The sequence below is a fragment of the Bos mutus genome, unplaced genomic scaffold, assembly GCF_027580195.1.
Source record: "Bos mutus isolate GX-2022 unplaced genomic scaffold, NWIPB_WYAK_1.1 CTG214, whole genome shotgun sequence".
Lineage (NCBI taxonomy): Eukaryota > Metazoa > Chordata > Mammalia > Artiodactyla > Bovidae > Bos > Bos mutus.
The window spans coordinates 234,842-258,467 of NW_027219597.1; the positions used below are offsets into that span (position 1 = coordinate 234,842).

Sequence of the window (23,626 nt, forward strand, 5' to 3'; positions counted from 1 at the left end):
GAGGAGGGCTATAAAGCCAACAGCCTGAGCACCTCACACACACACACACACACACACTCACACACACTCAAACTCTCCTCCAGCTCCACCTCCACCATGGCAGCCTCCACCCTGTCCATCTGCTCCAGCGACCTGAGCTATGACTGTCCAGAGAGCTGCTGCGAGCCCACCTGCTGTGCCCCCAGCTGCTGTGCCCCGGCCCCCCGCCTGACCCTCCTCTGCACCCCAGTGAGCTGCGAGTCCAGCCCCTGCTGCCAGCCAGCCTGCAGCAGCTCTTGTCCAGCCTTGTGCTGCCAGCAGTCTAGCTGCCAGTCCTCCTGCTGCACCTCCTCCCCCTGCCAGCAGGCCTGTTGTGAGCCCATCTGCTGCAGGCTCGTCTGCTGCACACCTGTCTGCTGCAGGCCTGTCTGCTGCACACCTGTCTGCTGTGAGGCCTCCCCCTGTTCTACCTCCTCATGTTGCCAGCAGTCCAGCTGCCAGCCCTCCTGCTGCACCTCCTCCCCCTGCCAGCAGGCCTGCTGTGAGCCCGTCTCCTGCAGGCCCGTCTGCTGCAGGCCCGTCTGCTGCATACCTGTCTGCTGCACACCCGTCTGCTGTAAGGGTTCCCCCTGCTACAGACCCTCCTCCTCCGTGTCCCTGCTCTGCCGCCCCGTGTGCCGCCCTGCCTGCTGTGTGCCCACCTCCTCTTGCCAGCCCAGCTGCTGCCGCCCAGCCTCCTCTGTGTCCCTGCTCTGCCGGCCCGCATGCTCCCGCCTGGCCTGCTGTGTCCCCACCTTGGCCCTGGGGCCCTGCTGCTGAGTGTTCCTCTCAAGGTCACCCCAAAGTGTGAGAGCTCACAGTCATCTGAACCTTCCGACTCCTTACTGAGAGCCTAGACAGCTTTCCCGTCGCCGCCCCAGGCCCTGCCGTGAGCTCCGCCAGTCACCCCTCCTGGGAATGGCACACCCACTTCTTCCAGTGCTGCCTCCCCTCCGCCCACCCTGTCCTGTGTCAGCCTTCCCTCCACAGCCTGGGTTGGCGGCCCAGCTCTCCCAGGGGTGTGAACCTCACGTGGCATGAAGGAAAAGATAAATGCTTGGTGTTGGTTTCTCATCCTCGCCCCCTGAGCTCCGGCACAACCCCTGCTCCTCCACTCGTTCCTAAGCTGGTTTCAATTTCTCCTTCCGTGAGCTGTAAGTTCCTTCCAATAAATTCCTTTCCTGATCAGTTTAACCACAGTTCATTTCTGTTATTTCCAACTAAGGCCCTTGCTGGACACTCCCCCATGTAAGGTGGTCCTGGATCACTCCCAAGGGCTTCCCTGTTCCTGCCCCTTCAGTGGTGTCCAGGAACCCCCACTCCAGAAAGATGAGCCCCTGGGCCTGTGCAGGAGAGCACACAGCAGGCCCGGGACACTGTCCTCAGGCGGTGGGGAGGGGAATGTGCATGTGGGGAGGGGTCTCTTGTTGGGGGGAGCCTCAACCATCTGCACAACTGTGAGGTGTGTTCTGCACACCTGCTCTCGCTCGGGGGCTGGGGTCTTGGTGCCAGGCAAAGGGTGCCCATGTGACCAGCCCCCGATAAACTCCCTGGGTGCTTGTCTCCCAGGAGCCCCCTGCTGGCGGATCAAGCGCACCCCGTGTGACCTGGCCGGAGGTCTCGGGAGGCCTGTGTCTAGCGCCCCTTGACTTCTCCCCAGGCCATGGTCCCTGCGCTGATTTACTCTGTGTTGAGTCCTGTGAAATCTAGGGGATCACCAAACCTGGGTGAGGTCCTGGGGACCCCAGTGCCCATCAGACTGGCAAAAATGTCTAAGTTTGATAACAACAAGCATGGTCTGAAGTATAGGAAACAAGATCTGCTCTGAGATGCAGGCAAGGTTTCCAGTTTTCAGAGTAGGTTAGTAACACCTGGGAAAGCTGCCCAGGTGCACACCTGACCCCTCCCCCAGGGGGCCTCCTGGAGATGACATCACGTGTCTGTACATGAAACCCACACAGGCCATCTCACAGCAATGCTGGCAATAATCTAAGTGCCCCTCAGTAGGAGAATGGACAACTAAACCACAGCATGTACACACAAGGGGGATACGCAGAGGTTAAAACAGCTGAACCAGGGAAACACAGGTAGGAGTGAATTCCAAAACATAACATCGAGTAAAAGGAAAATCATATTGCTGATTAACACATACAGAGTAATACATATACACAGGTCAAAACACTACTTTGACTCCACAACTATAAACATCTCTATGAAACTATAAAAATATCCATGGGAATGACAGACACCAGCCTGAGAACAGTGGCTCCCCTGGCGGGGGCATGTGGAGAGTACATAGCACCTGTGACGTGCTGTAAATTCGGCAAAATGTAAAGACTTGTTACTTGTTACTGATTTGTAGATGCCTAGGTGTTTATTATACTATTTTCTATACTTTCTGAAATATAATTTTAAAAAACTACCTAGAAAAGTAAAAAGCTGTTACACAGACCACGTTCCTGAGCCAGATTCAATAAGATAAACTTGCAATAATTAAAAGAAAATTTCCTCTGGAGAAATCAAAGGTGGTCTCTCCACTTCCCAGGTGGCACTAGTGGCAAAGAGTCCACCCACCAACGCAGGAGACATAAGAGATGAGGGTTAGGTCCCTGGATGGGGCAGATCCCCTGGAGGAGGGCATGGCAAACCACTACAGCAGTCTTGCCAGGAGAATCCCCATGGACAGAGGAGCCTGTCGAGCTACAGTCCATAGGGTCACAAAGAGTTGGACACGACTGAAGCTATTTAGCACACCAGTTGAGGAAACAGAAACTTAATTACAAATTCTTTGAAAATAAATGAGGCAAGTACTACACCCCAGGACACATGTGGTTTAGGTAAGGTAGTACTCAGGGAGTAAATGAAACCCTTAAAGACATATAGCACAGAGTAGGTGGGATTGAAAATAAAATCTCAAGTCAGAAAGTTAGGAAAACTTCAGAAAGGAGGGGAAAGAAATAAATTAGCAAAATTAAGGAACTAAGAACAAAGAAAGAAATAGTAAACATAAAAACAACGCTAAATATTTGCTTTTAAAAGCAAATTAAAAAAAAAGATGTATAAAAGAATTTAAATGTTGACAAACCTAAAAGAGATAAATAAACACTAAAGACAAAGAACAAAGTTTATGAGAAAAAGCTACATCTGTGCGTCAACACAATCAACATTTTTAGGTGAAGATGGTAATTTTCTAGGAAAATATCAACCTGGGAATCAGTGCAAGAAAAAGTACAAAACTTGAATGGCAGTGATCACAAAAGAACTTGAGAAGATAGGGGAATGCTTTCTGGGGCAGTAAGTACCAGATCCACACACTGAACAATGACAGAAAATAGACCAATGGAACTCAGTTGTGTCCAGTAACTGCGCACACTTGTGCTGACACTTGGTTCACAATCAGGGTGTCACTGGGATTTCATAGGTGGTGATAGTACTGGACAACCAGATATCCGCATGGGAGGAAGTGAGCTTTGCCTATCCTCACAGCATACACACACACACATTGACTGGAGGTCGATTACAGAGCTGAATGTGGAAGGCAAAATACTGAAGAGCTGGGAGAAACGTCAGTAACCTCAGATACGCAGATGACACCACCCCTATGGCAGAAAGTGAAGAAGAACTAAAGAGCCTCTTGATGAAAGTGAAAGAGGAGGGTGAAAAGGTTGGCTTAAAGCTCAACATTCAGAAGACTAAGATCATGGCATCCAGTCCCATCACTTCATGGCAAATAGATGGGGAAACAGTGGAAGCAGTGGCTGACTTTGTTTTTCTGGGCTCCCAAAATCACTGCAGATGGTGGTTGCAGCCATGAAATTAAAATTCACTTACTCCTTGGAAGGAAAGTTATGACCAACCTAGACAGCATATTGAAAAGCAGAGACATTACTTTGCCAACAAAGGTCCGTCTAGTCAAGGCTATGGTTTTTCCAGTGGTCATGTATGGATGTGAGAGTTGTACTATAAAGAAAGCTGAGTGCCAAAGAATTGATGCTTTTGAACTGTGGTGTTGGAGAAGACTCTTGAGAGTCTCCTGGACTGCAAGGAGATCCAACCAGTCCATCCTAAAGGAGATCAGTCCTGGGTGTTCACTGGAAGGACTGATGCTGAAGCTCCAATACTTTGGCCACCTCATGCAAAGAGCTGATTCATTTGAAAAGACCGTGATGCTGGGAAAGATTGAGGGCAGGAGGAGAAGGACGACAGAGGATGAGATGGTTGGATGGCATCACCAACTCAATGGACATGGGTTTGGGTGGACTCCTGGCAGTTGGTGATGGACAGGGAGGCCTGGCATGCTGTGGTTCATGGGGTAGCAAAGACTGAGTGACTGAACTGAACTGAGAATAATACACTGAACAATGTCTTCATGACATTGTGGTAGGCAAAAACGTTTGAAGCAGGACATAAAAAACATTAAGCATAAAAGAAAAGAATCAATAAATTGGACTTCATTAGAATTAAGAACTACTCACAGAGAGGTAAAACTGTCATTATGTGCTGATGACATGATACTACACATGGAAAACCATAAAGATTCCACACAAAAGCCACTACTACTACTACTAAGTTGCTTTAGTCGTGTCCGACTCTGTGCGACCCCACAGACGGCAGCCCACCAGGCTCCCCTGTCCCTGGGATTCTCCAGGCAAGAACACTGGAGTGGGTTGCCATTTCCTTCTCCAGTGTGTGAAAGTGAAAAGGGAAAGTGAAGTCGCTCAGTTGTGTCTGACTCTTGGAGACCCCTGGATGGCAGCCTACCAGGCTCCTCCGCCATGGGATTTTCCAGGCAAGAGTACTGGAGTGGGGTGCCATTGCCTTCTCCGACAAAAGCCACTAGAGCTGATAAATGAATTCAGCAGGGTAGCATGACACAAGATTAACACACAGAAATCGGTTGCATTTCTTTACACTAACAATGACATATCAGAAAGGGAAAGGAAAAAAACATTCTTTTAAAATTACATCCACAAAAGACACAACTTGGGAATAAGCCTGATCACAGAGGTTAAAGACTCATATGCAGAGAACTATAAAATATCAATAAAGGAAACTGAAGATGATCCAAAGAAATGAAAAGATATTCCATGCTCTCAGTTTGGAAGAACTAATATTGTTAAAATGTCTGTGCTACCCAAAGCAATCTACAGATTTAAAGTAAGCCCTGTCAAATTACCCACATTTTTCACAGAACTAGAACAAATAATTCTGAAATTTATATGGTACCATAAAAGTCCCAGAATTGTCAAAGCAAGCCTGGAGAAAAAGGACAAAACTGGAGGCATAGCCTTTAAGACTTCAGACAATACTACAAAGTTATAGTAATCAAAACACCACAGCATTGGCACAGAAACAGACATGGATCAGATATGGATCAACAGAACAGACCAGAGAGCCCAGAAATAAATCCACACACCTACAGCCAATTAATCTTCAACAAAGGATGCAAGAATATACAATAGAGAAAAGACAGTCTTTTCAGCAAGTCATGTTGGGAAAGCTGGACAGCGATATGCAAATCAGTGAAGTCAGAACAGACTGTCACACCCTACACAAAATAAACTCAAAACGGCTTAAAGACACAAATGTAAGACATGACCCCATAAACTCCTAGAAGAGAACATAGGCAAAACATTCTCTGACATAAGTCGTACCAATGATTTCTTAGGTCAGTCTCCCAAGGCAATAGAAATAAAAGCAAAAATAAACAAATAGGACCTAATCAAACTGATAAGCCTTTGCTCAGCAAAGAAAACCATAAACAAACAAAAAGACAACCTACAGACTGGGAGAAAATATTTGCAAATGATGCAAGTGATAAAGACAATTTCCAAAATATACAAATAGCTCAATAGCTTAATTTCCAAAATATACAAACAACTGAATAACAACAACAACAACAAAAAAGTGGGCAGAAGATCTAAATAGACGTTTCTCCAAAGAAGACATACAGATGGGCCACAGGCATATGAAAAGATGCTCAGCATCACCAATTATTGGAGAAATGCAAATCAAAACTACAATGAGGTACCACCTCACATTGGTCACAATGACCATCATCTAAAAATCTACAAATAGTAAATGCTGGAGGGGGTGTGGAGAAAAGGGAACCCTCCCTACACTGTTGGTGGGAATGTAAATTGGTTCAGTCACTATGGATAACAGTATGGAGGTTCCCTGAAAAACTAAAAATTGAGTTACCATATGATACAGCAATCCATATGCAGAGAAAACTGCAATTTGGAGAGAAACATGCATCTCTATGCTCATAGCAGCACTGTTTACAATAGCCAAGACATGGAAGCACCTACATGTCCATTGATAGGTGAATGGATAAAGAAGATGTGATATATATAAAAAAGAATGAAAAAAATTCTTAAATGAGATAATGCCATTTGGAGCAACATGGACCTAATCATACACAATCAACATGGAGGTTATCATACTAACTGAAGTACATCCGGCAGAGAAAGAGAAATACTGTACAATATCACTGGTGCGTGAGACCTAAAATATTACACAAACGAACTTATTTGTGAAACTGAAACGAACTCACAGACACAGAGGACAGACTTTTGGCTGCCAAGGGCAGGTGGGATGAGGAATAACTTGGGAGTTGGGGATTAGGAGATACACACTACTATATATGAAATGAACAACAAGGACGTCCTGTACAGCACAGGGAACTATATCCAATATCCTGAAATAAACCATCATGGACAATAACATGAAAAAGAATACGTATACATGTATAGCTGAATCACTATGCTCCAATAAAAAGAACTATTCATTGAACCACACCATGGGGCTTTCCTGGTGCCTAGTGGTAAAGAATCTGCCTGCCAATGCAGGCGACATGGGTTCAACCCTTGATCCAGAAAGGTCCTACATGCCGCGGAGCAACTAAGTCTGTGTGCCGCAGCTACTGAAGCCTGCGCGCTCTAGAGCCCATGCTCCATGAGAAGAGAACCAATGCAGCATGAAGCCCATGCACCCCAACTAGAAGGTAAGCCCTGCTCTCCACAATCGAGAGGGAAGAAAAGCCCGTGCAGCAACAAAGCACCATCATAGTCAAAAATAAATACATGAAAGTTTTCAAAAAAGAAAGACACCATGAACTCACACATCCATTGGAATGACTCATATTAAAAAGACTGTGACACCCAGTGTCACAACAAAGTGGAGGGACCAGAATTCCCACACATCTGCTGTTTCGAAGATAGAGGGTGTCCTCAACACACTGGGGGAAAGGGTCCATACTGCATATTCCAATTTACACGTAACTTCAGAAAAGACAAATGTAGTCTAGAGGGAGAGGAGAGCTATGGTTCAGGGTCAGGACGGGGTGGGACTGACTCTGAAGGAGCACGTGGGAACTCTGGGGATGATGGGAAGCTCTGGATCTTGCTGTGGTTGTGGTCTCATGGTGTCCATGTTTCCCAAAACTCAGCAAATGAAACTTGAATAAGTCCATTTTGTAGTATGTAAATCATGCCTGTATGAAGTTGACTTCTTGAAAAGGACACCCTCAAGAAAATGAAAACCACAGCCCTGGACCTGGACGAGCTGGATGTGGGTGACTGTCTTGTGGGGGGTGGGCTGCAGCCACTTGCTCCAGCTCTCGAGGGCTGACCGTGCATCGCTGTGCATTTGGTAACATCACACTGGTAGCCAAGCTGAGGGTGTCCACACCGTGGAAACTGACAAACACAACACCCCAGGGCTTTCTTGTTTTTGCTTTACAGCCAGACGGTTATTATATATTTACCAGCACAAAACTGCAAAGATACAAAGATAACTCATATTCAGAATGTATAATAAATTTCTATAAATCAGTAAGAAATGCAATTAACCCTACTAAAAAATCAAACGACTTGAACAGACACCTCCCAAGAAAAGATATCTGAATGTTCAACTTTACTGCATCCAGGATGCAAGTTAATTCAACATTGTGTACTGAAATGGAGCAGGACCCTGTGGTCTTGACCCCCATGCCTTCAGCCTTCCTTTTGTCTACAGAAAACTTTAGCCAAAGAATAATTTTAATCAGAGAAGTGAGAAAACAAAGCAAAGGAAAACAGTCCAATAAAACTAAATAATAGTTTAGTCATTAAGCAAAGTCAAGGGCCTTCAGTTCCTTCTCAAGAGCAATATATTCTGAGTCATCTCCTGTGAACTGTCTTATAGATACTGAAACCCCCACTGGGTGGAAGAAGTTACCTACATTAGGACCAGACTGTAGCCATGACATAAGATGTCAAATTCTGAGAACTGGCTCCAAATAAATAGGAACAAACTGACCCTGGAACTGAATATTAACTGTACTTAGTCAAGATGATGCTGGTCAGACAACCAATGACCAATTTCCAGATGACTGTCAGAGCTGACTGTGCTGTTTCTCCAGGTAACTTCTCCCTCCAGCAATAAAACCTCGTACCCTCTTATTGCTGGTGGGGGCCAAGGCGGTGCGGGGGAAAGGGAAGCCAGCCTTTGGACAGGAGTCTGCCCTCCCCCCACCTGCCAGCATCCAAAATAAAGCAAACGTTCCTTTCCTCCAACCCTCCCTCTATACTGGCTTTTGAGCAAGAGCTGGACCCCGCTTTCAGTAACAGTAACCCTATATTTCCCATAAGGGATAAAAACACCTTTTAAAAAACTATAGAGCAACTGAAATTCATAAAACTCACTTGTGGGAAGTAACTCTGTAAAAAGTTGTTGGTCAGTACACACTAAACTGCAGATATCCCTTTCATGTGACCTAGCATTTCAACACTTGGGTATACACCAAAGAGAAATTAGTGAATATACCCAGCAAAAGCAAAATATATAAGAATTTTTATAGCAGCATCTTTCATCTTAGCCAAAATCTAGAAATAATCAAAATCTGCATCACCGGGAAAGAGAATATTAAGTGAAACACAGTGGGGTTTAATGCAATGGTTTTCATCACAGCAGAACAATGATCTATGACTCAGGCAGCCACATGGGTGCTTACTACTGATGTTTGTTGAGTAAAATAATGAACAAAAAAGTAGAGAGAACAGATGAAACCAGTCAATGGGAGGAGAAGGTGGAAATGTGACTCCTCCTGGGGGAAGTGAGTTAACTGAAAACAGCACAGGGGGACAACTAGAATTCTGGAAATGTTCTCCACCTTCAAAAAATATACTGCAGGAAAACTTCCCCAATCCAGAAGACCGTCCCAAGCTAAACTATCAGTCAAGTATAAGGGCAGAATAAGGCATTTTTAGATATGCTAGACTCAAAAATTAACCTGCCATTAACCCGTTTTTCAGAAAACCACTTGAGAGTGTGCTCCACCCAAATAAGGGCATAAACTCAGAAAGAAAAAGACACAGCACTGGGGAAACAAGAGACCCATGATAGGAGAGATATGAAGGAAAATCTAAAGACAATAGTGAAGAGAGATCCTTGAATGATACCTGCACATCTGGCTGAGAGAAGAGCCAATGGATCAGTTTACTTCAGTCGCTCAGTCGTGTACAACTTTGCGACTCTGTGGAGTGCAACATACCAGGCTTCCCTGTCCATCACCAATTCCTGGAGCTTGCTCAAGCTCATGTGCATTGTGTCGGTGATGTCATCCAACCATCTCATCCTCTGTCATCCCCTTATCCTCCTGCCTTCAATCTTTCCCAGCATCAGGGTCTTTTCCAATGAGTCAGTTCTTCCCATCAGGTGGCCAAAGTATTGGAGTTTCAGCTTCAGCCTCAGTCCTCCCAATGAAGATTCAGGACTGATTTCCTTTAGGATTGACTGGTTTGACCTCCTTGCAGTCCAAGGGACTCTCAAGAGTCTTCTCCAACACCAAAGTTTAAAAGCATCAATTCTTTAGTGCTCAGCTTTCTTTACAGTCCAACTCTCACATCCATACATGACTACTGGAAAAACCATAGCTTTGACTAGATGGACCTTTGTTGGCAAAGCAATGTAATGTCTCTACTTTTTAACATGCTGTCTAGGTTTGTCATATATTGGCCAATAGACATAGACCCACAAATACAGAGGGCTCCAGAAGATGGATTTCCAAAAATAAATGAAGCAAATAGATTCCCTGTTATGTTGGAACCTCTTGAATGGGCTCGGGATGAATTAGTCAGAGAACCTGGGAATGGTTTATTGATAGGTACACAGAAGAATTAACACTTTCAAATTGAGGTGTTGGAGAAGACTCTTGAGAGGCCCTTGGGCTGCAAGATCAAACTAGTCAATCCTAAAGGAAATCAACCCTGAATATTCATTGGAAGGACTAATGCTGAAGCTGAAACACCAATACTTTGGCCACCTGATGTGAAGAGTTGACTCCTTGGAAAAGACCTTGATGACGGTAAAGACTGAGAGCAAAAAAAGGAAAAGGGGGTGGCAGAGGACGAGATGGTTGGATAGCATCACCAACTCAATGGACATGAATTTGAGCAAGCTCCAGGGGATGGTGAAGAACAGGGAAGCCTGGTGTGCTGAAGTCCATGGGGTTGCAAAGAGTCAGTCATGACTTGGCAACTGAACAACAACAACAGAAAGATAAGCAAATAAACACCAGAAGCAATTGTTAACCCTAAGAAATGAAAAACACGAAGCGAAAACAAAACACATATAAATAAGGAAGTTAAATCTCGTTTCACTACACAGACTTGGCTATGGACAATGTTCAACTAAAATATTGACAATAATACAGATTTTGACCATGAGTTTAACCAAATAGTGGGATTTCACTGCCTTATGACTATGCAGATAGGGAATTTTCTTGGGGCTGATGGAAAACAAGAGAAAGGCTTCCTTCTACAACAGGAAATCAGATCATAACTAAACCTGAAAACTCAGACATAACATAATATGAATATAAGTAATTGTGAGATAAATAAAAGAACTAAAAACAGTGTTTTAGATGAGCACTGGAAAAGATGCATATAGGGATGAGCCATGGACACCCTGCCACCAGGTCTGCAGATGGAGAAGGTAAGAGGGCACCCTCCCACCAGGATACCTGTTGTTCAATACAAGAGGGTCTGCAACATGTGTGGAGCATCTGTAGGCACAAAACATCCTGGGACCAGAATACGTATCAAAGAGACACAAGCAAAGAGGTGGAGAGAGCAGTCAAGGCTCTACAGGCACCCAGAGAGTCTGCATCTCAATGCTTGCTTTTAAGACACAAAAACACCTCCAGTCATCAGAAGTCTCAAAGACAGTGTGATAAACATCTCACTGCTACTGCTGCTGCTAAGTTGCTTCAGTCGTGTCTGACTCTGTGCGACCCCATAGACGGCAGCCCACCAGGCTCCCCTGTCCCTGGGATTCTCCAGGCAAGAACACTGGAGTGGGTTGCCATTTCCTTCTCCAAAACATCTCACAGTAAATAAACTAATAACTTCATCTGGGAACATCCTCTGAGCAGTAACAAGGAAAAGGAAGGTCTGTTGAGCCTCAGGTGAGGCAGAGCATCCCAGGGAGGGATATAAAAGCCCCAGTGCCCAGAGCACCTCACTCACCCACCAATCACACCCCCAACTGGAACACCTCTCAGCACAAACCCCCAGCATGGCCGACACCTGCTGTTCCAGGACTTGTGTTGTTGCTGCATCCACCTTGTCTGTCTGCTCCAGTGACTTGAGCTGTGGCAACCAGGTCAGCTCACCCAGTGCCTGCATCGGCTCCTCCTGGCAAGTGGACGGTTGCCAGGAGACCTGCTGCGAGCCCACCTGCTGTGCCCCCAGCTGCTGTGCCCCGGCCCCGCGCCTGACCCTCATCTGTGCTCCAGTGAACTGCGAGTCCAGCCCCTGCTGCCAACCAGCCTGCAGCAGCTCCTCTCCCTGCCAGCAGGCCTGCTGTGTACCTGTCTGCTGCAGGCCCGTCTGTTGCACCCCTGTCTGCTGCAGGCCCATCTGCTGCAGGCCTGTCTGCTGCACACCTGTCTGCTGCAGGCCCGTGTGCTGTGAGGCCTCCCCCTGCTCAGCCCCCTCATCCTGCTGCAGACCCTCCTCCTCCGTGTCCCTCCTCTGCCATCCTGTGTGCCGCCCCACTTGCTGCGTGCCCACGTTCTTCTGTCAGCCCAGCTGCTGCCGCCCAGCCTCCTCCGTGTCCCTCCTCTGCCAACCTTCATGCTCCAGCTCAGCCTGCTGAGTCCCCACCTGGGTCTCAGAGCCCTGCTGCTGACCTGACATGTCCCCTTGGAGCCAGCAGGTTCCAGGGATCCTGCCCTCCATCAGACACACTTGAGCTCCCTGACCCCCCTGGCTTGCTCGGCCTATCCTCCCCAAGTCTGGCTCAGCACACGGAAAAGACCAGACCCTACCACATCCCAGCCCTGGCCAAGCTCTGGGGGCCTGACCTGCTCAGGGAACTCCTCTCCTAACCTTGGCCCATGAGTGCCCTGCTGCTCCATACCTGCTTCCTTGATCCCTGGTCATCCTGGGCCCTGCTGACCCTGGTCCTGGCCTGAGCAGTGTCGCTTTGCATCTCTGAGCACCAATAAAATTTCTGCTCCCCTCACTGGGTCTCCATGCTGACACCTGGGGCAGGAGGGGTGGGTGTGAGGCCTAGCCCTCCTTTACATCATCAGATCTGGGGAAACTGAGGGGCTTCTGAACCTGACACTTGTCCACCTTGTGCTGCTGTTCTGCTGTCCAGGCATCACCCTAGCCCTGTTGTGCTCCTGAAGCTTTGCTCTTGGGCAAGTCCTGTGGGCACCACCTGGGCTCAGATGAAAGACACCCACAACCTCCCTGTGGCAGAAGCAGCCTTTCCAGTCCCAGGGATCACCAGGACCCAGAAGTGCTGGGAGGGGGACACAGGGTGTCTGTGGCAATTGGCTGGCCCAGCATCCTAAGAGGGTGGGTGTCCTGGACTCACTCACAGACACTGGGAGGCCACCAGACTCCAGCATGTGCCAGTTGCTGGGAAGCCAAAAGCAGACAAACTGCAGCCTCTGGAGCACCCCCTCCCCAGTGCCTGCCAGGCTGGGCTGGTGGAGAGCTGATGGGAAAGGCTAGACCTCAGGCGGTGAGGATGGACAAAGCCCTGAACAGTGTGAGCACCTGTCTGATCATGGGCAGGAGACACATGGGAACACTCGTCCAATGGAGCCAATTTGGTGTCACAGACGACCAAGCATCGGAGAACAGACTCCTGGAGTTGAAGTCCTGAGCAGAGGTGCAGGCAGTGACATGACAATCACCTCGTTGTCCACAGGGGTTCTAGGTCTTTACTCCTTAACAACAATGTAGATTCACAGCACAGGGGCACACACTTTTCTGTCTTTGCCAACCTGATAAAGAAAAACTTATGTGGGAGGGAGGTTCAAGAGGGAGGGGACATATGTATACCTATGGCCGATTCATGTTCATGTATGGAAGAAACCAATACAATACTGTAAAGCAATTACTCTTCAATTAAAAATTTAAACAAAGATTTAGGCAAGTAGTATTTTGAGAATAAAGAGCATGGAACATGTATGTAGTTAAATGTAAAAATGAAAAGAAAACAAAAACCTTATCATGGTCTCTTTTGCCTGAACACAGAGCATCCCAAAGTGTGGGTCCACCATTATTGGTTTATTAGCACTAGGTGGACACACACTTAGAGTCTCCCTGTGTGTGCTCACTCAGTCGTGTCTGACTCTTTGCGACCCCATGGACTGCAACCCACCAGACTCCTCTGTCCATGAAATTTTCCAGGCAAGAATACTGGACTGGGTTGCCATTTCCTACTCCAGGGGATCTTCCCAACCCAGGGACCAAACCTACATATCTCGTGTGTCCTGCATTGGCAGGTGGATTCTTTACCACCCGGGAAGCCTCAAAGTCTCCCTCAGTTCAGTTCAGTCGCTCAGTCGTGTCCGACTCTTTCGAACCCATGAACCGCAGCATGCCAGGCCTCCCTGTCCATCACCAACTCCCGGAGTCCACTCAGACTCACGTCCATCGAGTCGGTGATGCCATCCAGCCATCTCATCTTCTGTCATCCCCTTCTCCTCCTGCCCCCAATCCCTCCCAGCATCAGGGTCTTTTCTAGTGAGTCAGCTCTTCTCATCAGGTGGCCAAAGTACTGGAGTTTCAGCTTTAGCATCATTCCTTCCAAAGAAATCCCAGGGCTGATCTCCTTCAGAATGGACTGGTTGGATCTCCTTGCAGTCCCAGGGACTCTCAAGAGTCTTCTCCAACACCACAGTTCAAAAGCATCAATTCTTCGGCACTCAGCTTTCTTCTCACATCCATACATGACCACTGGAAAAACCATAGCCTTGACTAGACGGACCTTAGTTGGCAAAGTAATGTCTCTGCTTTTGAATATGGTATCTAGGGTGGTCATAACGTTCCTTCCAAGGAGTAAGCGTCTTTTCTGACTATTACAAACATCACCACTAGCAGAGGCCTCAGCATGTACCTATGGCAATAGTGCACATGGTGCTTAAATTCCCAGACATGGGATTGCCCCACCAAAGTGTCTGCCAATTTTAGATTCTGGATGATATTGCCAAATACCCTAAAAGGGACTTTTCAAAATTGTGCCCGCTAAGAGTGATGTCAGGAAAGACAGGGACTAGAGAACTCTAAGGGCTCACTCCCCACAGAAACACCGAAGAAACTGGCAAAACTCTCAGAATCAGCCACATCTGAGCTCTGGAAATGGTAAAAGTTTTACAACAACCAGGAAAAGGCTCCACCAAGGAAAAGGCAACTGAGGCAGGTAGGAGAGCTCGGTGGCACTTTAGCAGAGCCTCACCCCCCCACCACCACCAGCACTCCACTTCCCCACCCCTGTCCCCCAGCTCAGCAGCAGTCTTGAAGACAACAGCCTGTGTGCTGGTGAGGTTCCTGGGGCTGAAGGGAGCAAGCAGACCTAATTCCGAAAGAACTGTGGTTGTTGTACCTGTTGGTGGCTTCTGGAAGGACTCACACTAAGAACTTGCCTTCATTTCTCGTAACTCAGAACTCTCTGGAGGCAGAAAGGTGACTGCATGAACAGTGTTTGTCAAATCAACTGGCTGCTATGCCAGGGGGAAAACATCAGTTGTGACACACAAGATACCCCAAAGAGCCTAAGACAAAGATTTGTGAAGTGAGATGCTTTGAGAACAGGACTTTCAGATCTACCACAGCCTCCTGAGGGCAAGAAGAGTCTGAGCATACTCATGAGGAGACACCAGCTCAGACAGCACCCAAGAAGGCCCTTTGCACTCACCTCTGGCCCCACCTCCAGGTCTGACCAAGCAGGAAGTGGAAGTGAAGGTAGAGTTGTAAACTGCCCAGCTGAGGTCTGAAAGCATGCCCTGACTCACAAACAGAGTACAAATACAAAGACTGGAAAAAATATTTCCGGCTCCAATGTTTAAGGAAATTTCTGTCAAACCACTACCTGACCACTAAGCTAATGGAACATGAGAAAGAGTAGTCATTCCAAAACAAGTTCAGAAGAGTCATCAAACAAAACAACAACAGTAAGTCACAACAACCGACAACCACAAACTACAGGAGGAAAACCTGATGTTCAGAGTTATTGCATTATCATATTCAAGATCCCCCATTTCCATCAAAAATTGTGCAGTATGTAAAGAAAAAGTATGGCTCATTGACACTCCAAAAAAAAAGCAATTAGTAGAAAATGTCACTGAAGAGCCCAGGAATTGAAATTACTAGACAAAGTCTTAAATCAACTCTTAATGTACCCAAGTAGTTCAAGGAAACTGTGAACAAAGGTTAAGTCTCATGAAACAGAACAGCAATAGAGAGACAGAAATTTAATTTTTTTTAAAGTACCAAAAAGAATTTCTAGAGTTGAAATGTATAAAAACTGAAATAAAGATTTCACTGAAGGGGCTCAATAGCACATTTGAGGAGGCAGAAGAATTAGTAAATGTGCAAATAAATCAGGTGAAAAGACTCCAGCTTGAGGGGTAGATGGGAAAAAAGAATGAAGAGAACTCAAGAGACCTGAGGGACGGCATCAAGTGCACCAGCATACACTTAACAGGAAGGTCCAGGAAGAGAGAAGAGAAAGGAGCAGAAAAAATTATTTGAAGAAATAATGGCCAAAAACTCCCCAAATTTGAGGAAACATGCGAATCTACATGTCCAAGAAGCTCCATGATCTCCAGGTAGACTAAACTCAAAGAATTACACACTGAAACATGTTCCAGTTAAATTATCCAAAGACAATGATAGGATCTTACAAGCAGCAAGAAGAGAATTAACACCCAATTTATTATGAGAAACTGTGAGACTAGAGGCAGAGGGATGACTTTTAAAGTGCTGAAAGAAAAAACTGTCAACCATGAAGTCTACATCCAGCAAAATTACCCCTCAAAAATGAGACAGAAATTAAGACATTTCCAGGTAAATAAAAACCGAAAGAGTCCATAGTTATTAGACATGCCCTACAAGATATGACAATTCAGACTGAGATAAAAGGGCACCAAACACGAACTTGAAACAATATGAGGAAATAAAGAACCTTAGGAAAATTGTCAGTTTTGGTAGTTTGTGTTTATGAGATTTTCCATTTTTCTAGGTGATCTAATTTTTTATGAATAGTTGTTCATAGTGCTCCTGTATAATCCTTTTTGTTTATGAAATGTCAGTAGTGATGTCCCCATTTTTATATCTGACTGTAGTAATTTGAGACTTTTCCTTTTTTCTTAGTCAGTCTAACTAAACGTTTGTTGATCGCGCTGCTCTTTTCAAAGAACTAACTTTTAGATTCATTGACTATCTATATTTTTCTAAGTTTCTGTTTCTTTCATCTGAGTTCTAATCTTTATTTCCTTCCTTCTGCTAGCTATGGGTTTAGTTTGTTCTTCTTCTTCTAATTCCTTGAAGAGTAAAGCTAGATTCTTAATTTGAGATTTTTCTTCTTTTTTAATGCAATTGTTAGCAGGTATAAATTTTCCCCTCAGCATTGTTTTTGCTGTATCCTGTAAGTACTGGCTTGCTGTGTTTTCATTTACATTCACCTGAAAAGTATTTGCTAACTTACCTTTTGATTCTTTTTTAAACCATTGGTTGTTTAAGACTGTACTGTTTTTATTTCCATTTATTTGTGAATTTTCCAGTTTTCCCTTTGTTAATTGATTCCTAGTTTCTTTCCACTGTGGTCAGAGAAGATATTCTGTATGATTTCAATCTTTTAAAATGTATTGAGATTTGTCTTATGGCTTAACACAGGGTCTAATGTGGAGAATGCCCCATGTGCACTTGAAAACCAACAGGTAACCTAGTGTTGAGTGTTCTGTATGAATGCTTGTCTGGCTGGTTTACAGTGTCCTTCAAGGCCTCTATTTCATTACCAAACTTTGATCTAGTTGTTCTGTTTCATTGTTTAGTAATGGAAATAACATTAATTATTTTTTAAAAAATGCTAATTCTCTCCTCATTCTGTCTATTTTCACTTTACATAGTTTAAGTCTATTGCTAGGACCATATAGGCTTATAATTATTATATCTTCTTGACATAGTAACATTTTTATCAATATTTAATTTCCTTATTTGCCCCCTACTACAATTTTTGACTCAAAGTTCATTTTGTCTAATTGTATTATTGCTATCCATCTCTCTCTTGGTTATTATTTTCATGAAATTTTCCCCATCCTTTCACTTTCAGTCTATTTGTATCTTTGGCTCTAAAGTGAGTGAACTGACTCAAAAAGAAATAGGCAAGACATAAATCGAGTGACAAGATTAAATCAGTAATCGAAAACCTCACCAAAAAGGAAAGCCCAGGACCAGCTCAAAGCTGAATTCTACTAAACATTTATAGAACAATCGCTACCAATCTTTCTCAACTCTTTCCAAAACAGAAGATACGGGAACACTTTCTAACCACTTTCTAACTGATTCTATGAGGTCAGCACCATCCTGATGTCAAACTCACATAAAGACTAAGAAAAGGAAAAAAGAAAACTACAGACTGAACTTCCTTATTGATACAGATTTTTTAAATCCTCAGCAAAATACAATCAAACAAAATCCAGCAGCATATTAAAAGGATATATACCACGTTGTGGATATACACCACAACCAAGTGGGATTTATCCAAAGAATGCGAGAGTGATTCACCATGTGAAAACCAGTCATGTAATGCACCACATTAATAAAATAAAGGGGGGGACCCCACATGATCATCTCAATTGATACAGGAAAAGAATTTGAAAAAAGACAACACTCTTTCAAGATAGAAACACTCAGAAAACTAAGAGTACAGAGAATTTCCTCAACTGTATAACAGAGGTCATTTTGAAAAACCCACAGTCATCAACATGCTCAATGGTAAAATACTGAAAACTTCTCCCTACAATCAGGAAAAAGACAATGATGTCCACTTTCACCACTTCTAGTCAGTGTTGTCCTGGAAGTTCTAGTCAGAGAAATTAGGCAAGAAAAAGAAATAAAAGATACACAAATTAGAAAGAAAGAAATAAAACTTAGCACAGAGCTACAGTCTTCTAAATACTGGTACTGACACAAGGATAGACATAATAGATCAATGGAGTAAAAAAACATACACCTATGGTCTGCTGATTTTTAACAAGAGTATGAAGACCATTCAATGGGGAAAGAATAGTCTCTTCAATAAATGGTGCTGGGACAACTAATAGTTACAAGCAAAAGAATGAAGTTTAATCCTATCATACACCATATACAAAAAATAACTCAAAGTGCCTCCAAGATCTAATTATGAGAGCTAAAACTACAACTTTTAGAAGAAAACATAAAGATAAATCTGCATGACCTTAGATTTGGCAACAGTTTCTTAGATATGACACCAAAAGCACAAGCAACAACAAAAAAAAAATAAATTCAACTTCATCAAAATTAAAAAGTTGTGTATATTGATGGATACCATCAAGAAAGTGAAAAGGCAGCCCACAGAATGGAAGAAAATATTTGCAAATCATAATTCTGATAAGGGTCTAACATTCAGAAAACATAAAGAACTACAACTCAACAACAAAAAGACAATCTAATTTAAAATGGTTCCTGGGTTTAAAATCCCCTGGAAAAGGAAATGGCAACCCACTCCAGTACTTTGGCCTGAAAAATTCCATGGACAGAGGAGCCTGGTGGGCTACAGTCCATGGGATCACAAAGAGTCAGACACGACTGAGCGACTTCACTTTCTTTTCTTTCTTTCTTTCAAAGCACTTTAATAGACATCTCTCCAAATAAGATATATGTTGCACCTGAGTGAAAAACTGCCAGGCAGTACCTCTAAATGTTAAACACAGAGCCACCATATGACCCAGAAATTTCACTCCTAGGTATACATCCAAGAAATTAAAAAGCAGTGTTCAAACAAAAACTTATACAAAATGTTCAAAGCAGCATTAGTCACATTAACCAAAAGGTGGAAATGACCAAAATCTCCATCAACTGATGAATGGATAAATAAAATGTGGTCTATCCATATAATGGAATATTATCCCTAAAAGAAATTAAGCACCAACACATGCTACAATGTGGATGAACCTTGAAAACATGCTGAGTGAAAAAAGTCAACACAAAAGGTACATATTGTATGATTCCACTTACGTGAAATGTGCAGAATAGGCAAAGTTGTAGAGACAGAAAGCAGATTAGTGATTAACAGGGGCTGGAAGGGACTGCTTAATAATGCAGGATATCCTTTTGGAGTGATGGAAAATGTTCTAGAACTGGGTGGTGGTCATGGCTGCACATGTGACTGTATTAAACGTCACTGAATTGTACACTTCAAAATGGAGTAAATAATAAATTTCATATTATGTGAAAAAAAGCATGCCTAAGAGTGAGCCCCCATGCACAGCAGCCCTGGAAATGATCAGCTTTGTAAATCTTGGTTCATCTTAAAGGTGGGACATTTATGTTTTAATTTGGGAAACTTTCATTATTGATATCAAGTAGTTTTTCATATGATTATTGAAAACAAATGTTTTTAATTTTGTTCGATTATTTTATCTTATATTGTTTTAGTTTAGTCACTTTAAAATTTTCATATTAACTTTTCACCTATCATGCAAATTGCAAGTATTTTCTGGCAGTTCAATATTCTTGATTTGTACACAAAAAAGATTCCCTTTGGATTTTTATTGAAATTGTGACAGATTGTTCTCCAGCTTCTCCACACCACCTTCACCCACGCCTGTCTCAGGATTAAATCCTGATCCAAGACCTGCCTCTCAGGACAACTGACCATGGGCTCTGGGGGACGTGGTTTAGCACTCAAAGTTCAGTCCTTGGATCTGGTCACTCTAATGCACCAGGGAGCCCCAGCATCACGGGAACAGTCCATCTCCTACTTAGGGGAGGGAAGATCCTCTCCTGTTCTCAGGCACCATCCTCCTTACTGACATGGGGACCACAGAAGTTCACAGAGCCCGCCAGTAAGGCCCTGCCCTCTCCTGTTGTCTTTTCCCCAAAACGGATACCTCTGTCCTCTTCTCCCCAGTCACAGGCCAGGCCAGCTAAGCCAGGTGAGGCCCTACACACACAGACTGGCCCACTCAGTGCACGTCCTCATGGACCTGGAGCTGTCACAAGGTGCCCATGCATATGACCTGCCTGGGAGAGGCCAAGGGGTCAGCCATGGGAAGCCTGCATGTTTCCTCCAGGTGTCCTGTAGAGCCAGTCTCAGGCCAGAATCTGGCACCCTGCCAGCAGTGACCCCAAGTTTTATGAGCTGAGCAAGGACATCTCATGACAGTGGAGCTGACCCAAGTGAGAGTCCTCACAGGGCACCATACCAACCAGGAAGAGAGGCGTGGAAGCCTCTGTTGGGACAACACACACCCAGGAGGGGTATATAAGCCAGGAGTCTGAGCACCTCACACACACACATACTCACTCACACACACATACCTCCTCCAGCTCCACCATGGCCTTCTCTAACCTGTCTGCTTGCTCCAGCGACCTGAGCTACAGCAGCCGGATCTGCCTGCCTGGGTCCTGTGACTCCTGCACCGGCTCCTCCTGGCAGGTGGACAACTGTCCAGAGAGCTGCTGCGAGCCCCCCTGCTGTGCCCCCAGCTGCTGTGCTCCAGCCCCCCGCCTGACCCTCCTCTGCGCCCCAGTGAGCTGTGACTCCAGTCCCTGCTGCCAGCCAGGCTGCAGCAGCTCTTGCCCAGCCTTGTGCTGCCAGCAGTCTAGCTGCCAGCCCTCCTGCTGCACCTCCACCCCCTGCCAGCAGGCCTGCTGTGAGCCCGTCTGCTGCAAGCCTGTCTGCTGCAAGCCTGTCTGCTGCAGGCCCGTCTGCTGTGAGCCCGTCTGCTGCAAGCCCTGTCTGCTGCAAGCCTGTCTGCTGCAGGCCTGTCTGCTGTGAGCCCGTCTGCTGCAAGCCTGTCTGCTGCACACCTGTCTGTTGCACATCTCTCTGCTGTACACCTGTCTGCTGCAGGCCTGTCTGCTGTGAGGCCTCCCCCTGCTCAACCTCCTCATGTTGCCAGCAGTCTAGCTGCCAGCCCTCCTGCTGCACCTCCTCCCCCTGCCAGCAGGCCTGCTGTGAGCCCATCTGCTGCACCCCTGTCTGCTGCAGGCCAGTGTGCTGTGAGGCCTCCCCCTGCTCAGCCCCCTCATCCTGCTGCAGACCCTCCTGCTCCTCTGTGTCCCTCCTCTGCCGTCCTGTGTGCCGCCCCACCTGCTGTGTGCCCACCTCCTCCTGCCAGTCCAGCTGCTACTGCCCAGCCTCCTCCGTGTCCCTCCTCTGCCGCCCCGTGTGCCGCCCTGCCTGCTGTGTGCACACCTCCTCCTGCCAGCCCAGCTGCTGCCGCCCGGCCTCCTCCGTGTCCCTGCTCTGCCGGCCCGCATGCTCCCGCCCAGCCTGCTGCGTCCCTGCCTCGGCCCCGGAGCCCTGCTGCTGACTTGGCCCCTCAGGGCCAGCCAGGCTCCAGGGTCCCTCAACAGAGAGGCTCAGCTCAGAGCTATCAGCCCTTAACCTCCCCCAGGACTTTAACCCCAGAAAGGACACCCACAGGCCGTCTCCTCTGTGTCACCAGGAATGACAGGGACTCCTCATCCTCCAGGGTCTTCTCAGCAGTTGCTGCCAAGGTCATCCTAGAGCCTAAACCCAGGCTGAGTCATCACAGCGGTCCGGTTCTCTGGGCCCCGCCCCTCCTCCAGGCCCCGCCCCCTTGGCTCCCAGACTCTCCTCCGCAGGACCTGCCAGCCTAGCCTGATAAACTCGGCTTCTTCACTCTACATGCTTCCTCATCCCATGTCCTCTCCTGATGTGAGTGTGGTGGTGGCAAGGGGCTCCGGGGAGGGGCACACACCGCCCTCAGAACTCCAAACAGAACCTCCCATGACCCTTCCTGGGAGAAGAGAACCAGGAAGGCTCTGGACTTGGGACCTGGCAAAACAGGGCACAGCCACCCTGTGCTTCAGGCCGAGGCTGCGCTGTCCAGGCCTCCCCCACAAAGCTGAGGGGTGGCCGTGCACCCCGAGGTCAATCAAGAGACCTTGAGGCCTGCGGCTCTGCAACCCAGCCACATTCTGCCTTTCTTCCGTGGCACTTGCAGCCCTCCCTCCCCGGTGAGGTCCCGAGGACAGTGAATAGTGTTTCCTCAGCTCTGAATGCTGCTTATCAAAGGCGCACTGTGTCCATCCTGAAGGCTCCACGCAGACCCCCTCACAAGAACCCACCATGGGGTCCCAGCTGCCACTGTTGCTTTGACCCCAGCATCCATGCCAGGCTGCTCCCAGCCCACCATTGGGACAGCAGGACAGAAGCCTCGTGCTCCAACTATACAACCACCTGCTGAGGCATTCTCAGAGCTGTGTGGAGGGCCAAGGTGCTGCCCACCAGGCCCTCCTTCCTTCCTGCTCCCCACGCAGGGGAGTCTGGTCAACCTGGGCATGTCAAAGCCCTTCCCCATTCTGCTCCCCCTCTTACTCTTCCCCCAAAATAAACTTCTAGCGAGTCTATCACATGATGGCATTGGCTTCTTGGAGAACCCAAAATGACTCCTGCAGCCTCATTTCAGTGCAGAAAGAGGGGAGGGACGGAGGGAGAAAAGAGGAGGGGGAGGGAGGGATGGAGGAATGAGTGATTAAGCTGTGGCCCAGCACCAGAGCTGCACCTTACATGAAAAATTCACACCCTCAGCATACATGTGTGCTCAGTCACTTCAGTCATGTCCAACTCTTTGCAACCCCATAGACTGTGGCCTGCCAGGCTCCTCTGTCCATGGGATTCTCCAGGCAAGAATACTGGAGCAGGTTGCCATGCCCTCCCTTCAGGGAATGTTTCTGACCCAGGGATCGAACCCATGTCTTCTGTGTCTCCTGCATTGCAGATGAAGTCTTTACCACTGAGTCACCACTGAAGCCCCACACCAGTCTCTGTTTGCCTTTAAATTACTTCAATCTATTCTGAGGAATTTTGGCAAAATTTTCACCTCAATTTGCATGTGTCTCAGTCTAAATCCATAATGAATTCATCTACTCATTTCTTGTGGACATCACCTTTTCCTGGCTCCTGGAAAGATCTTAGTGCACTAAGATACAAAAGAAAGACTTGTGCTAATAAGCCAACAAAGGAAATAATATGAAATCATAAACAGAATCAATTAATCCAAAAATAAAGCATAAAATGAGGAAAAGGGGAGGAAGAGTATGGGACA

The 23,626-nt window shown here is 46.3% G+C and overlaps 4 protein-coding genes across 4 annotated transcripts in view; 3 read left to right on the forward strand and 1 right to left on the reverse strand.

The window, feature by feature from the left end:
* Positions 1-23,626, reverse strand: part of TSPEAR (thrombospondin type laminin G domain and EAR repeats) — a 143,000-nt gene that overhangs the window by 72,632 nt on the left and 46,742 nt on the right. The gene's annotated exons all lie outside the window — the stretch shown is intronic.
* Positions 97-798, forward strand: LOC102286938 (keratin-associated protein 10-1-like). Its single transcript, XM_014483625.2, has one exon. It carries the CDS (start codon positions 97-99, stop codon positions 796-798), a length of 702 nt encoding a protein of 233 aa, XP_014339111.2.
* On the forward strand, positions 11,578-12,159 carry LOC102264562 (keratin-associated protein 10-8). Its single transcript, XM_014483620.2, has one exon. It carries the CDS (start codon positions 11,578-11,580, stop codon positions 12,157-12,159), a length of 582 nt encoding a protein of 193 aa, XP_014339106.2.
* LOC102288366 (keratin-associated protein 10-8) lies at positions 20,884-21,865 on the forward strand. Its single transcript, XM_070366803.1, has 3 exons — positions 20,884-21,251; positions 21,283-21,413; positions 21,573-21,865. Exons 1-3 carry the CDS (start codon positions 20,884-20,886, stop codon positions 21,863-21,865), a joined length of 792 nt encoding a protein of 263 aa, XP_070222904.1.

Coding starts and splice junctions, on each gene's coding strand:
- LOC102286938 (XM_014483625.2), top strand. CDS start 97: ATGGCAGCCTCCACCCTGTCCATCTGCTCCAGCGACCTGAGCTATGAC.
- LOC102264562 (XM_014483620.2), top strand. CDS start 11,578: ATGGCCGACACCTGCTGTTCCAGGACTTGTGTTGTTGCTGCATCCACC.
- LOC102288366 (XM_070366803.1), top strand. CDS start 20,884: ATGGCCTTCTCTAACCTGTCTGCTTGCTCCAGCGACCTGAGCTACAGC. Junction 21,252..21,282: donor TGCAAGCCTGTCTGCTGCAG/GCCCGTCTGCTG, acceptor GTCTGCTGCAAG/CCCTGTCTGCTGCAAGCCTG. Junction 21,414..21,572: donor CTGCTGCAGGCCTGTCTGCT/GTGAGGCCTCCC, acceptor CCCCCTGCTCAG/CCCCCTCATCCTGCTGCAGA.